At 44.7% G+C, this 16,953-nt stretch overlaps 1 protein-coding gene across 10 annotated transcripts; it reads left to right on the top strand.

Moving 5' to 3' along the window:
* Nucleotides 1-2,558: 2,558 nt before the first annotated feature.
* On the top strand, nt 2,559-15,657 carry LOC105478839 (zinc finger and BTB domain containing 14). 10 transcript variants are annotated; one of them, XM_011736506.2, is made up of 4 exons: nt 2,559-2,600; nt 5,612-5,641; nt 6,277-6,360; nt 7,704-15,657. In XM_011736506.2, the coding sequence occupies exons 3-4, from the start codon at nt 6,358-6,360 to the stop codon at nt 9,048-9,050; spliced, it is 1,350 nt and encodes a 449-aa protein (XP_011734808.1). In that variant the 5' UTR covers nt 2,559-2,600; nt 5,612-5,641; nt 6,277-6,357; the 3' UTR covers nt 9,051-15,657. The 10 variants fall into 10 exon arrangements, with proteins under 10 accessions (XP_011734808.1, XP_011734811.1, XP_011734807.1 ...); XM_011736509.2 differs by lacking the exon at nt 2,559-2,600 and adding an exon at nt 3,583-3,790; XM_011736507.3 differs by lacking the exon at nt 2,559-2,600 and adding an exon at nt 4,473-4,808.
* Nucleotides 15,658-16,953: the final 1,296 nt, after the last annotated feature.

Here is a 16,953-nt window from a genome sequence, read left to right as displayed (position 1 = left end):
ATAGGAGAATGATCCTCCACATGGCCAGCTCCATCCTCATGCAGCAATGCTCCACAAGCACAAGACAAGTTTGTCCTGATGCTCCTTGCCCTGACAGATGTTCAGGACCTTCCTTTGATTCAACCCCTCCACCTAAATGGCCCAAGCTTTCCGGGCTCTCATTGTGCAGACCCCTTCCTATAAACCACAAGGCCCTACAGGTGTTGGACGCTGTTGTTCTCACAAACACATCTCAAGTCCACTTTTGCAGAGCCTGGGGTACTCCAAGCTCTTTCCACCCTTTCATTCACTCTGCTCCTGTCTCTGTCTTGAAATGCTATTTCTTCCCCCTCTTTGCATATCTCTCCCTCATCTTTCAGGTCTTAAATGTATGCCTTCGGAGAAGCTTTCACTGATTTCCCAGGCAAAATTAATTCCTCCTGTTCCTCTTTTTCGTCTGTGCTTTTAAACTTTCTTTAAAAGCACTTATTGCAATATGCAATTGTGTAACAATGTGATCATTTGTTGAATGTGCACATCAGTATCTCCATGATGACACGGATTGGATCTGGTTTTTGTTCATTTACTGTATCCAGTATTCTCAGAGTCACCAGGGGAGGGTGGTTATGGCATTGGGTGGGACACTTTTTCTTGCACAGATGTATTAGATTTTGCTCAGTAACAAAGCATAAAACCCAGCCTTCCAGTGGCTTATAAAACAAACATTGACTTGTCACTCATGGGTCTGTGGGTGAGCTGTCTTCTGCCTAGGCTTGGCTAGGCTCAGGTTTTGGGTTGGTTTCATTCTCAGGTCTGTTTGTCATTCAAAAGGTGAAGAGGAGGTTGTGGCCTACGCATGTTCATGTTATGCTGGACATCACAGCAGAGGAAGAGGTGGAGAACAAAGTCTGCTCTCAAAGCCTCTACTCAGACCCGGCCCACTCTCATCTGCTGGTATCCTGCTGTTCCCAAACCAGCCAGAGGGCCCAAGGTCAACATAAGGGAGAAATCAACCTCCCCTGCCTGTGAGACATAATGTTTCCAAATGGTCCCTTACCAGGCTGCTCTGTAACCACATCACACCCTGGCACCCGGGACTGCACACTGCGGGCACTATGGCCTGGGCCTCACAATTCTTAGAAACAGGTTCCACTCAGGAGGCCATCGGTGTCCCAGGTGAGGAACGACATGCTCCAAATGTCACCCAGCACAGTTGTCGGAAAAGGAGGAAAACTTTGTCAAGGACCTTGGGTCAGTGCATTTCAGGAAAGCCCTGCCCCCACGTTGACTCCACAGTGTACTTTTACAAAGCCCCTTAGTATCAAATTCAAGGTTGTCACTTACTGTCAGCTCATGTTTATTGAAAGCCTCTTGGGTGCTGGGAGGTGCACTTTTGGGTGGCAACGCAGGCAAGAAACCATGCCTGAGTCAGACCGTTCCTTTGTGGTTTCCCATCCCTCCTCCTTCCCACATAGTTGTCCCTTTTAGACATCCCCATAACCCCTGTGAACCAGCAAGGGACAGTCAGGCAGAGCCCAGGGGACATGAACATAAAACAAATGAGAGAAGAGGATTCATTGATACAAAACCAGGATGTCAGGAACCGTCACTTGAGAAATACATTCTAGTGCTTTAGAACTCTTGTGAATTATGTTATCGGGTTAGTTGAAACGTGGGAAGTCTTTTCCTAGCCATATGCGAAAAGATTGTCTTTACACAGTAGGCAGACCAAAAATACACGCAGAATGAGTGGGAAACCCCATATGTGGTATGGGAGAAGGGGGAGTGCCAGCAACAGATGCGCCATGACTGAGTACTGGCCATGTCCACACACTGTGCTAACTGCAGTGGCTGCTTTACCGCTTGGTGACGCAACCCTATGGCAGAGTACTATTATTATCCCCCATAAACACACAACATACACAGGATTGAAATGCAACTTCATGAGCTATGCAAACAAGAATAAAGCAAGCGAGTACACAGTATCATGTCTGATGAGTGTGAACTTTGGCGGCAAAAGACTTCGTTCTCGTCCTCTCCAGGCCACTGGAACCCACTATCTGTGGGTGCAGGTCATTTTCCATCATGGAGCTAATACCTGAGCTAAGCACTCAGCTGGGCATTATTTCACTTAATCCTTACAACTGCCTTATTAGGTGCTTTCCATAGCTCTGCTTCAGCTGAGGTTTAGAGAAGGTAAACCATTTACCCAATATTTGAACTGGATATGTCTGACTCTACAACCGGTCTCTTCCATCCTATTTCGTCCATATAAGCCATAACTTGGGTGCCTTTGTGAACATCAGAAAAGATGTGTATAAACTCACCTTGGGGAACGTTAAACCTAAGTCGATTAATATTACAAAATCAACTGAGGCCATGTAGAACTTCCTTTAGAAAATTAATACAGCCAATCATCATATTATTTCCCAAATGTTTACTTAGGTGCCTGTTGCAAGCATTATCTTATGTCATCTTCACATAAGCCTAGGAGGAAGCTTCTGCTCTAATTTTTAGATATTAAATTTCGCGTTTCAGGGAAACGCTGTTCGCGTGTGAGGTAAAGCAACAGGAGCGACGCTAAGGCGGCGCGGCATTGCTGTCCGGCCTCCTGTATCTCGGTGAGTAGAAAACGCGGGAGCGGGAGGGACTTCCCAGCTCCCGACGCCAGGCACAGGCACAGCCGCCGCGTCAGAGGGAAGGCGACGTGGTTCAACAGCAACAGAGCCATTACTAGCGCTGCGCAGGGATGTAAGGGCAGAGCCGAGTTACCAGAGCTCTCTGAATGGAGTCCAGGGTCTCGACTGCCACAGACGGGTCGCCTCTTCCAGCCCCCGGGACTTTTCCTTGGGAGTGTCTGCGCGCGGACCTACTAGCTCCAGAGCCCTATGGGTGATCCCTTTCTGCTGGGCAACTGGGGTTGCGCTTTACACTACAAATTGAAGACGTCACTTTTTCCATTTGTTCTGCAAATGTTTATCGTGCACCGTCCACTCCCTTACAAACTCAATGTGCCGGCGGCAAGAGGCAAGACCGCAGGCCCGCGGGCGCGCCTCCCGGTGTCGGCCGGTGTGAGCGGTGGGCGAAGGTGGCCGGGGCGCCGGCTCCGAGCCGCAGCAGAGACCCGCAGCCTCAGCGCCCAGCCTGCGCGCACCCTGGGGCAGCTCTGGCCCACGCACATGCACACGCACGGGAGCGCTGGCTCCCGCGTCCCCGGCGCCGGGCGCGGGCGGGAGCCCAAGAGTCAGTGCTGGAGGGAGCTCGAGGAGGGGCGGGTGCCCGCGAGCGGCGCTCGTGCTTAAGTTCCCCGGCTCCTTAAGCCCCGCCCTTGCCCCGCCCATTCCTTCTCCCGCGCGCGGGCTCCGCGCGCCCTAAACCGCGCGCGTGCGCGCGCGTGCGCAGGCCAGGGCCCTCCGGGGGCGGCCCCGTAGTCTACAACGAAAGCGTCGGCAAGGGCCCGGATTAACCCTTTCTCTGCTCGCCCACTTAGAGACCCGGTCGGGTTCCGTGCCTGCGCAAGCCGGCGGCGCGCCTTCCCCCCAGCCCGCACCGCGCATGCACGGGAAGGGGCGGGGGCGGTGGGGGTGTTCACGGCCGGCTAGACATTCTGTGCTCGTGCAGGAGGAGGGCTGCTACCATCAGGGACGTGCACGATTTCCCCCACCCCGCCCCCTCCCCAAACTCCAAAAAAAATCCAAAACACACTGCCACCCACCGTGCCCCCGCGCCCCGAGCCCATCCCGTCCCGGCCTGCGTTTGCTAGCGAGCGCGGGGAACCCACGGCAGTGTCTGTGGCTGTGCCAGGCTGCAGGTAAGCGCGGGCCAGGGTGCGGAAGGGGCTGGGGCCGTCCGCGAGGCGGGCGCGGGGGCGGCCGGCGGCTGGCGGGGCGGCCCGGAAGACGCGCGTTCTCGCCGAGCTCTGGGGCACCAGCCAGCTCCTGGATGTGCGGCGGCCGCCAGCGGCGCGGCGCGGTGCGAGCGGGGACGGGCGTGGGCCGGGGCTGGGCGTGGGGCCGGGGCGCCCTGGGGGCCGCGCGGGCCGGCGAGCGGGCTCGGGGAGCGGCTAGGCGGCGGCGGCCCCGCGCGCGCGCTCGCAGAGCCTCGGCGGCCGAGTTCATGGCCGCCCCCGCTCGCACCGCCGCAGTGCACCGCGGTGGGGGTGGGGACGGCCCGAACCTGGCGCGGAGCGCGGCCCGCCGGGCGCCGCCCCTCGGAGCCGCGGGCCCCACCGCGCCGCCCCCAGCCGCCGGCGGAGGAGGGGGCCGGGACCCCAGCGCACGCACTCCCGGGTGCGCCCGCGGAGCCTAGGTTAGCCGGCCGCGCGCCGCCCCCGCCCCCGGCCGCGGGAGGGCGGGGGAGGGCCCGGCGCGAGCTGGCCGGGGAGTGCGCGGGGCGCGAGCTCCGGGCTCGCGGGCGGAGCGGGGCGCGGCGCGGCGCGGCGCGAGGCTGCGGAGCCGGCCGCACGCCCGCTCCCGCTCGTCGCGCCGCCGGGGCCGCCGCGGGCCGCAGTCCCTCCTTGCGCGCTCCGAGCCGCGGTCCCCAGTCTGCGCTCGATGTCTGATTATGAAAGGGAAAGTGGCCCTTTCACCACCTGGCTCCCAGGCTGGGAGCTTTTGTCTGGGAAGGAGTGCGCACGGCCTCATCCACTCCCCACCTCCCAGCCTCAAAGAAATTGAGAGCGAGGACTCGATACGCCTTGAGGGCTCCTTGGGTCTGCTCTTAGCTCCCTGCTTCCTCCCCACTCCGAAGTTGCAAGCTTGCAACAAGGAAGTCGTGCAGCCGCCATTGTCGGGCTGTCCGGGGCAGGGGAGGCGGCTGCAGCTGCTTATGTAAGTTTTTGGCTTTGCGGGAAGCCCGGCTCCCTACACTGTAACGCGGCTCAGCGCGCCCGCAGTTTGGAGAGCAATTAGGAAGGGGCAGCCTTATTGTGAAGGTGGTATTGGGGCTACGTCTTTTCCTACATGTGCCTACACAGATGCTGGCAACAGCTGTCTTCCAGTTTTGACTCACCTGAACTTAGCGATTGGAACCTCTCAATGGCAAGGGGGGCGGGGCGGGGAGGAGGCCGTGATGGACACACATGGTCTCCTTTCCAGGTGTCATACATCTTGAGAGAGAGCGGGGAGAGGGATGGGTGGCCAAGTACACACTAGCCAAAAACAAAAAAAAACACACATTGATACGTTGTCATAGCTACTCTAAGGCCACTCCTCTCCCTGGTCCCATGCACTTTTATCCCCCAAACCCTAGGACGAGTTAGTGACTACAGTAGTAAGTGTTACAATAGTAAGGTTTTTGCATGGGGTGCCTAGTCTCTGGATGACTACAGGCCTGGGTGCTTCTAGGGAATAGTGAGGCAGAAGCACGTAGAATGATCAACTCAAAATCATCTTTTGGAAATGTTGCCTAACCTCAAACTTCAGATGAGACATCCCGCTTCTACGCTGGGCAGCTCGGTGCGTTCACTTTTCTTTAAAAGGAGCTTATGGGTTTCAAGGTGTTGGTCTCCGGGTTGGAGCCTTGTTCCACGGATTTTGTGTTAAGACTGTTACAGCCCAGTCCTTTGCTCCTACCACACCAAACACTTATCTGTGTGGTCACTGTTCAGTAGAGGAAACTTTTTGTTTTTCAGGATATGGGTCTGCAGGATGGAGTTCTTCCGGTAAGAGTTAAAACTCACAAAAAAGCTAAAATTCTTTCACCCTTGTAGGGATAGAGGTAAAAACACCTGGATTTCTCAAATACAGTCTTAAAGACAAATGTGTGTACTGTTCATACATCACACAGGTGCAGAAAGAAAAAAGCAGTCATTGTTCCCTCTCCTCCCATGTTACCTGTTGGGTTTATGTACTTCTGTAGCTTTATTTATAAAGGTATATACTTCTACAGGTTTATATGAGCCTAGAGAAAAATGTAGAGGGCTAACATACCCAGCGGGAAATGGGATGAGTGTCGGGGGCACGGTGCACTTGTTTTTTTCTGTATCTGCGTAGCCATCAACAACTGTACAAATATGGACATGGGGTTAGTGTGTGAGGAGAAATCTCTTAATGGTTCTCCAACCCCTCCTTCCAGTACCTAGGGCGCAGCCCCTTTATGCCCGAGTGCTACAGCCCTTACCTGTTCTAGTCCATATCTGTTCAGAACTGCACTTGATGTGCCAGCCACCTACCTGCCCAACCTGAAAATGCACAAGAGAGGGAACAAGAAAGTTTATTTTAAAAAAATCAATTCTTGGTTTAGGATTTGGGATACCGGAAGATCCTACCTCATTCTTGTTTGTCCTTTCCTCTGTAGGTCTGGCGTGCTCCTGATCAGAGTTACTCTGATCTGAAGATTTTGGCGTTTAAGGCATTAAGATACTAGCCTGAGTTGTTCATGGTAACTATAACTTTGGATATTAAATCTTGATGAAAATGTCTGGCATTTGCTTTAAAATATATCTACCAATTCTGATTGTGCATGAACACTTCTCTTTGGGGGAAAGTACTTTGCCGAATAAAAGTAAAACAATGTTTTTAAAAAGGAAACATAGAGAATGCTTTAAGATGATCAGTTTTTTAACATGATGATAGAGATCTTTCATGCCAGTTCCAAATTTTTGGTTATAAAATACTCTCAGCACTTATCAAGTATGTACATCTGGTGTTTGATGGCACTTTTATCTGGATGCCAGTAGATTGGCATCTGGAGACAACAAAACCACTTCCCAAATGTCATCTGATTCTCTTAAGGTCAGATTAAACTTTGACCTTCATTTAGAAGTGGCCCAAAAGTGCTGTGGAAAAACTAGAACACAACACTCAATGGGATATCTTGGCAGTAGTGTTCCTCTCTAGTTCTGCAATAGTGATTTTTTCCTTCTGTCAAGGAGGTATAACACAATTCATTATTTTGCTGAATCCTCCATAGAGTAGATGGAATAAGAGTAGGTGCAACATACAGGACTAGAGGATCATTCCCTTGAACCTGTTTCTTTTTTTTTAAAGACAGTGTCTCACACTGTCACCTAGGCTGGAGTGCAGTGGCGCGATCTCAGCTCACTGCAAGCGCCGCCTCCTGGGTTCACATGATTCTTCTGCCTCAGCCTCCCGAGTAGCTGGGGTTACAGGCACACACCACCACACCCGGCTAGTTTTTTGTATTTTTAGTAGAGATGGGGTTTCACTATGTTGGCCAGGCTGGTCTTGAACTTCTGACTTCGTGATCTGCCCACCTCAGCCTCCCAGGGTGCTGGGATTACAGGCTTAAGCCACCGCGCCCAGCCTGAACCTGTTTCTTAAACCTTGAGTTTGAGTTATTTGATTACCTCTAGTTGTCAGGAAGCACTGGTTTTGTAGCCAGATTGTCTGCGTTTAAGTCCCAGCTCTTTACTAAATAGCTATAGAATATTGGGCAGATTTCTAATTTTGTCTATAAAATGAGGATAGTGATATGTGCCTCATGAGGTTACCTGAATATTAAATTAATTAAAACATGGAAAGCACATAGAACAATGCCTGGGATATAACTAGGCAAATAGTGAATTGAAGATGAATAGGAGTAACAATATGGAGATCCTTGAGTTGGGATCAGTCTTTTCTACCCATATTCAAAGACCACTGTTAACACTGACTTTCTGAAATTCTTAGGTTCCATAGATTGACCAGGAAATGAAAATGTGACTGTGTTCTCTGTATGGACAAGTACTATTTGTAATTACGAAACTCTCTCTTTTTTTGTAGGAGTTTTTCATCAGTATGTCTGAAACCATTAAATATAATGACGATGATCATAAAACTCTGTTTCTGAAAACACTAAATGAACAGCGCCTGGAAGGAGAATTTTGTGATATTGCTATTGTGGTTGAGGATGTGAAATTCAGAGCTCACAGATGTGTTCTTGCTGCCTGCAGCACCTACTTTAAAAAGCTTTTCAAGAAGCTTGAGGTTGATAGTTCTTCAGTCATAGAAATAGATTTTCTTCGTTCTGATATCTTTGAAGAGGTCCTGAACTACATGTACACAGCAAAGATTTCCGTGAAAAAAGAAGATGTTAACTTAATGATGTCATCGGGTCAGATTCTTGGTATCCGATTTTTGGATAAACTGTGTTCTCAGAAGCGTGATGTGTCCAGTCCCGATGAAAACAATGGTCAGTCCAAAAGTAAGTATTGCCTCAAAATAAATCGCCCCATTGGAGATGCTGCTGACACCCAGGATGATGATGTAGAGGAAATCGGGGATCAGGATGACAGTCCTTCTGATGACACAGTAGAAGGCACGCCCCCCAGTCAGGAGGACGGCAAGTCACCCACCACAACGCTCAGGGTTCAGGAAGCGATCCTGAAAGAGCTGGGGAGTGAGGAAGTGCGGAAGGTCAATTGCTATGGCCAGGAAGTAGAATCCATGGAGACCCCAGAATCAAAAGACTTGGGGTCCCAGACCCCTCAAGCCTTAACATTTAATGATGGGATGAGTGAAGTGAAAGATGAACAGACACCGGGCTGGACAACAGCCGCCAGTGACATGAAGTTTGAGTATTTGCTTTATGGTCACCATCGGGAGCAGATTGCCTGCCAGGCGTGTGGGAAGACGTTTTCTGATGAAGGCAGATTGAGGAAGCATGAGAAACTGCACACAGCGGACAGGCCATTTGTTTGTGAAATGTGCACAAAAGGTTTCACCACACAGGCCCACCTGAAAGAACACCTAAAAATCCACACGGGATATAAGCCCTATAGCTGTGAGGTGTGTGGAAAATCATTTATCCGTGCCCCAGACTTAAAGAAGCATGAGAGAGTTCACAGTAATGAAAGACCGTTTGCGTGCCACATGTGTGACAAAGCCTTCAAACACAAGTCTCACCTCAAGGATCATGAAAGAAGACACAGAGGGGAAAAGCCTTTTGTGTGTGGCTCCTGCACCAAGGCATTTGCCAAGGCGTCTGATCTGAAAAGGCATGAGAACAATATGCACAGTGAAAGGAAGCAGGTTACCCCCAGTGCCATCCAGAGCGAGACAGAACAGTTGCAGGCGGCAGCGATGGCTGCAGAAGCAGAGCAGCAGCTGGAAACGATAGCCTGTAGCTAGAGGCAGTGGGACAGGGACACTTTGCTGGGAAGTGGAGACTGAGATGACGTGGATCATAATGAGTGAATGCCAGTTACTATATTTTTGTGGAAACGTATGGAACATTGTACTCACTGGACTTCAGGCAGTGCTTGGTTAGGTATTTTTAAGACTTTCAAGGAAATGGTGTTCCTCAGTTCTGACCAAACTGTTTCACTGTCTTGTCTGGTGTCTAGTATTAATGTTGCCAGTAAGGACCCCTCTCCCTGTTTTTTTTTTCTTTTTATTTTAATTTGAGAACTCCTGTGTCCAGTTTAGAAGTGAGAGACTTCCATTTTTAATTCCTTTACACTCACCAGCCTGGCAGGTGCCCTGCACAGAGTAATAAGTAAATTGATTTCCTAATCATCACAATTCTGTGTGACTTAGGGTCAAACGAGCAGTTTTAATAACTTAATAAAAGTACTTCAGATAGACGCAGAAAATTGGTGAGTGGTTGACCAAGAACACTGCGCAAATACAAAAAAAAGTTCTGGAAATGCAGAATGGCATTAGATTTATATTTGATTTGTTCATTTTATATCACTGTTTTTCACTGTTTTTGTGGACAAATAATGGTTGCTTTGCTGAAGTGTTTCTTCCTCAATCTTGATTGCCCTGTACCTACCCCAGAAGCTATAGTCACATGTCCTAAAGGCCAAGCAAACCCACCAGGATGGTGGGGGATCTTGGGGCCAAGCTGTTAGGTTTCTCTTATTTGGGGCAATGCCACTCCACACCAGCTGGGATTTGTGAGTGGACCCGTGGTAAGAAGAATAGAAAAGGCTCTCAGAGATAAGGTTTTTACATGTGTAACAATCCCATTTCCTAGATTAAAATCTTAATTGATTTTGAAATTGGATTTTTGTTTAGAATCAAAATTAGGACAAGAACAGATAACTTCTTCAGATACATTTGTGTAACTTTACAGAATGTCATCAAGCTTTGGGGCTCTCTGGGGCACATGATTTATCCATAAAGGAGATGCAGTATGCTTACTTAAATTAATAAATTTAAAAAATCTTTTAAGTGTGTAAATAGTAGTGTTGGTCTTATGTATTTCAAGTAAAAAGTAGACAGCTGCACTTTTTTTGCACATTGGATTAAAATAACTTCCATCAGCAGCAAACATCAGACTGTTTTTAACAAATATTAAAGATTGTCAGACCAAATGTTTATGTTTTCGAAGTATATTTCATCACTGGTTACAGTTTTAAATAGAAGTTGATTGCCTTTTCATAACCATAAATGAGAATTATAAACTCTGTTCCAGTTTTGGTATACTAAATGTTCTTTTAACCATCTTTAGGAATATACTGAAATGCCAACAATAGTTTGAATTGTGTTCTGTAAAGTATTAGTCAATTATTTTACAATATGTAGAATTGTAGAAAATGTCAATTTTTCAATTCATTTTTCATTGCTAGGATTTTTTTAAAAGATATTAAAGTAATTTCACTTCATAGCTTGTTGCATTAACACCTGTAATTCTATCGTGAAAGAAATTTTATTTTTTTTAATTGGTGTATATGTGATGCCCAAGATGTTAGGATGATGATGCTACCTTTTTAAAATTTTTAGTTATTGGTACAATGTTTAATTTTACTTAAAATTAATTTCTTTTCTTGAAAGTTGTTTATTCTGTTCTAAAAGTAGTCCTGTCACTGTGTTTTTATGCTATTTATAGAAGGGGAACTGATTGCCGTTCCTAGGCTGTTTTAACCAAAGCAAAGGAAAAATAATTTTAACATCTTGTTGATAGCTACGTCAACAAACCGTATCTTGGGTCTTCATTTTTTGTATATAAAAGAAAATATACTATCATTCCTCTTTTCATTTTTTCCTAGCAACCTTCCACATACCCAGATTTCTACCAAAATGTATTTTCTATGCTAGTTTCATCCTGGCTTTACAGAGTTGAAGTTAAACATGTGATATTAACCTCCATTGAAACCACATAGTCATGGTGGTAACCCCCAAAAAGAAAGGTTAGTTTTCAGCAGTCTATATGATGCAAATATTTATTATTTAGCCTATTTTGCATGAGAAATGTATTTGTGTTATTTCTACCACCGGTACTGGGTTTGTATGTATGTTAGGGCACCTGTTTCCTTTGTATATTTTTGGTGGCAGCAGAATCCTAACACGGCAGCTCTCCTGTCTGCTGGGTCCTGGTCAGTAACACTGCCTCTCTACACCTGGCTTGATTTGGTAGTCCCCTGCCTAGTGAAGCCATCGTGTTAAGAGTCTTCAAGGTTACCTCCAACACCGTAGGGAGTTAATTCTGAAATGTGGTTATTCTGAATCTGTAATGTAAGAGGAAGGTCAAGTCTAAATGTCAACATTACTACCTTTACATTACTCATAAATCATTGACTTTTTTGTGTTTTTACAGAGAATGCCGCAAACTTGATGTTAGCTTTTGTGCTTAATTTGCATTGTATTGGCACTGATTGAGGAAGAGAAATTTAGGAAGTAAATGTAAAGTAATTTGCCGGCCATTAACTTGATCACTAATTTAGAATGGTTAGAAAGTGCAGAGGTCGCCATCAAGTGAGGTTGATACTAACAAATTCACCATATTTTATTAGGAAAAAAAGATTGAGATGAGGGAAAATGATGCAAATTTGTGTAGTTTCCAGCTTAAAGGGTTATTTCGTGTAGTTATCTGTAAGTCATTTGGAAGGTGGGATTCGTTGTCACGTATTAATGCTATTAGTGGTTTGTTCTCAAGAGTAGCAAGCCTTACGGTGCAATTGTAGTAGAGCTGGCACATAGTAAAGATTGTGGTGTAGGATTGAGTCCTAGGCGGAGGCAGAAAGCTGTTCCAGGAAAGAGAATGGAAAGCTCTCACTTTCCTTTGAAGTCTGCCTCTGTTTTTGCGTACCCTCTTGTAACTGGAGCTCTCTCCCCCTGGAAACTATTTATAATAGGGTTAATCCTGCATCTCCTTCAGGTATGTAAAGATAGCATGTTGCCTACTTAACTTGTGTTGAGCATCATATGCGAGGCACTGGGCTGGATTCTGGAGATGCAAAGGCAGAAGCAGTTTGGTCCCCAACTATCAGAGTGAGTGTGCCCCTTCCCAGTCTGGTCTTACATGTTCCTTTTGAAGATGTTTTTCCATCACCTGTTATCCATGATTCCTTAGAGGTCGCCACCCTGATCTCATCTCAGAGGCCCTGGGTATAATTTATCTGGATTGTGACAGATTTTAGCAGTTGGGTGTTTTTATGATCTCTTCAAAAGATGTTCCCACTTACCAATATTCGTTTAAATCTTTTCAGTATAATGAGGAGGTGAGGTTTAGTGGAAAGACTTTACAAGACAAACTTAGATTTGGATCCTGGTTCTGCCTCTCAGTAACTGTAAATTCAGACAAGTTCTTAACTGCCTTCAGCCTCAGTTTCACCATCTCTAAAATAATAGTAAGTATTTCTGTCTCACAGCCCACTGAGGATTAATGTGATGGCCAGGAAAAAACATTAACCCCAGCATCCACACTTTTTAGGTTCACTAAACGTTCCCTGTTTCCTAAAGAGCATTCCCAATGGAGCAGACAGAAGCAAAATTGAAGTTCTCTCTTACCCTTGGCGTCTCTCAGTCCTACCATCATTGGCCCTGAGCTGTAGACCTAGACCTTATTAAGTGTTATTAACTGAAAATGTCTACAGACACTGTGTTTATCTTAGTATTTCTGTAAGCTTCGATCCGTTTGTGGCTCTTACAAAATGTATATACAAGTCTTAACAAACTTGTATATTTGTCTAAATGTTGTCTTTGGTTTTGTAATTTCCCATAAGTTGTGCATTCTAAAGTTAATCATTGGAATGTAGTTGGTGTAAACACTGGCCTCTTTGGATGGCTCCCTGCTCTTCTTTGGGAACATCTGTGATGGCAGAACCAGAATGGCAGAACCAGAATTGCAATTTTGAAAGCTGGCTTTTGAATCTCATACGTGAAATCATACATTAATATATTTTTATAGGATGCTTTTCTAAAATGGGGTGCATTTCAGGCTGCACCCAACTGTTCCCTTTCTAGTTAATTCCAAGGTGATCTGTTGCTTTCTCCCCAAAGGGGCCTAGACTACATCCATTAATTCCATCCTTTTTTCCTTTTAGTTCTGGAATAACAGTTTGCTGAGTCACTCTGCTCTTCTTTGGGGGATATTTCTACTAAACTTACACAGAAGTACTTTTTATAGCCTAAGATTAAAGTATATCCGTCAACAAATCATTGAATGCCTTGTATGTGTCTGGCATTGGACTATGTGCTGGGAATGCAACAGTGAGCAACACCAGCACCATTCCTGCCCTCCTGGAGTTATCCAGTGTGGGATGCTTATCTTTTCAAGTTTTACAATGTTTTACAAGGATTTACAAATAACGTAATGATCACAAATAGACAAACTGCTATTTAAAAAAAAAAAAATCCACCATGTTACGTATTTTAATCCAGTTCATGGAACATACTTTAGAAAGGAAGAATTTTTAATAAATTGTCATGGGTTAGTGGTGCCAATATAAACATTCTTAAATGACTTTTGGGAATGTATACTGGGAAAATATCTATTAATTATTGCCATTTCCATAGAATGATTCTCCTTTTCCCTAACTGTGATACTGGATTTCAACAAGAGGAATGGTAATATGAGGCTAAGATATATTTCTTTAAAATAATAGATGCTTGCCTCAAGAAGGATACTGATGCAAATAAAATGAGAGGAGTAAAGGATGATAACCTGGGCTCCCAGTGACTTTGGGCAAGGATGTTAATATGGTTTTAAGGGAGGAAGCACCATGAGCAAATAGAGCTATGCCCAGTAGTGGCTGAGTCCGCAGATGTTCCCTTAGTGCCCACTGACCAGTTAAAGTTGACAGTCTTGATAGGATAAAAAGCAAGCTAATGGAAATCTGAAAAGACAAAATATGTCTTCTGATAGTTTTAGATCAGCTGCTGCTTGTCATGTTGATAAGAGTTTTGAGAAAGCATTCTATGCTATTAAATTCACTTTGAATGGCCTCATTTTCTGTGTTCACCTGGAAGGCAGGAGCTTCCTATGGTCATTACTTTTTTTTTTTTTCCTACTGACTTTGAACTTCAGTCACAGGAGAAATAGTCGAGGGGTTAGAATTTTAATAATAAAACCTAGTATACGTTGAATATTTGCCAGGTTTGGCACTATAAACACAATCACTATGTTTTGTGACAAGTCTGAGGTAGGTACTCATTACCGCTAGTGAAGACACCAAGATTCAAAGAAGTTAAAAATCCTGCCCAATATCGTTCTCATCAGAGCTGGGACGGGAAAGCAGGTCCATCTGCCCCCAGAGCCTGTGCCCTTAGTGACCGTGGTGTTGGCCTCAAGCCACAAAATGTGCAGCTGTGGCCCCGCACACGTCCTTACTGAGTTCAGACCGCTGTTTGGCAGATGGCACTGGGGAAGAGAGGCATTTAGGCAGACAGCTGTCTATGTCTCTGTACTAAATTGGTCCTGACATTTTTATTTCTCCGAGATGTCTCCCCCATGCAGGGCGCTAATACTAAACCAATATTGTTTTACCTTGCTTCAGGTGTACAGGCTGCCCCACATAATATGAAAAACTGCTGGTAGAATGTCATGGATAATTGCAATATAATACAAAGCTACCAGTTAGCCTTCTTCACATGTTCCGTTATGCGGTGAGCCAAGCAAAGCCCACAAGACCAAAGGCCATCTAGTCAGGGGCCAAGGTAAGAATGGTCTTACGTAAAGGCCTATGTAGAAATGGTCTTCTGTGTTACGAGATCTCTCTAGCTATACTCTCCTCACCCCCTTTCTCTCTCTGAAAGGTGTTAGAAAACTTGGATTCAGATTCTGCCTCCATTGTTTTCAGGCCGTGTCACCACCTTAGGCGGGTTGCATAATCGTTCATAATTTCTGCCAAAACGCAAATGATTCACTGCCCCGTGTACACCATTCTTGTTTGTTATTCCAGAAGAGAAATTCACTTTCTGGGATAGATAAGAAATTCAGCCTTAAAATCAGATATAATTGATTTAAAATATTACTGACTTCAAATAGGATGACAGAGATGTCTAGAAGTTTGACATTTGGGAAATTGTATTACGTTTCATTCTTAGGCTGTTTATATTTAATTTAATTTAAAGTATGTGTAATGTTTGGCTATTCTGTTTCTGTAATCTTCCAGCCAATACAAAACAGGAAATATTAACCAGATTGGAAGGCTACTGGATCAATTGGCATTAGTGTAAACGAGGTTACATTTAATAGTCTTGATACCCTGTAATAAAATGTGGGGTTGAGAAAAGAGAAATGAAAAATAGTAGGGATAAATTAATTTTAGATGGTGTATAATCATTATTTTCCCAAACTTCTGGAAGTTACAAAGTCATAGGACTTTAAAAAAATAATACATTATATACAGAAAACAATTTTAACTTTGGTGATACAGTAGAATTGAACTGTATACTAATAAATCTCTGACATCTGCAGAGTGCTTTACAGTATACATTAAGGTAGCTTACAATATTATGAGTAGGTATTACTATTCTCATTTTGAAGACTTAAAAAAAACAAGAGCTCAAACCTAGGTTCTGTGATTCTGGTGACTGAATTACAAGCAGCCTGAAATAGAATCCTAAAGTACATATAGGATCTATTTATTTCATTTATATAAAGCTTTCGGCTCTTTCTAAAATTATAATATAAAAGATTAAGATTTGAAAGATTGCATTTAAAACTCCTGAGTTCCTAAATTTGTTTTTTGTTTTTTACTATATATTACTATTATTAGTTGTCTTTCAGTATCCACTGTACCCTTGTTCTAGAGCAGCTGCATTTTTAACTCGGCATTGTACTTCTGACTCTAAAATCTCAGATTAGTTTGTTTGGTTTTTTTTTTTTCCTACTGCGAAAGTTTGAAAATATTTGTATTGGTCAAAAAGCCAGCATAGTGATTTAGAGTATGGGCTCTGGATTCAGATTGCGAGGGTGTGAGTTCTAGTTCTACCACTACCTGGCTGGTCTTGGGCAAGTTATTGAGCCTTTCTGAGTTTCATTTTCTCATCTGTAAAATGTGATAATAATGTTGCAAGAACTACATGAGAACTTTCTATAGTTCTTACATATGACAGATAATTGTGTTATTTTCTACCAATCAAGTCAAAGGTAATACACTTTGATTTCAGTCACTACTCACCCTTTAACTTGCTTGTAAGAACTTTGAGTAACTGATTTCACCTTCATAAATCATTTTCTTGTTTTAAAGGAGGGGATTGCATTTGGTGGTCTTTAAGGTAATTTCAGGATTCAAGTCTATTATTCTGTAATTAGTTAGTTGGAGTAACACACCAAAAGCGCTTTTAATGTAATTACCTGAAGTTTTTCTACCATCTAACTCCAAATGAGCACTAAAGGTGATCACAAGACGTGGGTTCCTCAGTGCCTTGAGAGGTCACAGGAGAGGGATGTTCAGAGACTGGTCATCATCTCTCAAGCTTTGCCAGAGTTTAAACTGAAAGGAATGTGGATGATTCCATGCAAATTGTCACAACTCCTAGCAAAATAATTCAAATCACATTTGTTGTAATCCACAGAAAACTGGGATTTCCTGCTCCTATTTTAAGGGCCTTCTCAACTTTTGGAGATACATCCAAAAGAAGTAGAAATCTTACTCTCAATAGTATTGAAAAAGAATATAGTTATTTACTGAAGTTTTTCTGAATTAGTGTCAACAAGTAGAAGACACAGCAGCACTTCTTACATTTCTTTTTATATTTCTCCCATGTCTTTTAGCAAGTTCTTCTCATCTCTTCCTTTCTATCTCAGCCAAATCTAAAAAATCATCTCACTCTCTCATGATTTGGGAAAAACACTGAC

The sequence above is a fragment of the Macaca nemestrina genome, chromosome 19, assembly GCF_043159975.1.
Source record: "Macaca nemestrina isolate mMacNem1 chromosome 19, mMacNem.hap1, whole genome shotgun sequence".
Lineage (NCBI taxonomy): Eukaryota > Metazoa > Chordata > Mammalia > Primates > Cercopithecidae > Macaca > Macaca nemestrina.
Note: the sequence above shows the minus strand (reverse complement) of the source record. Positions and strands in the feature narration are given on the sequence as shown.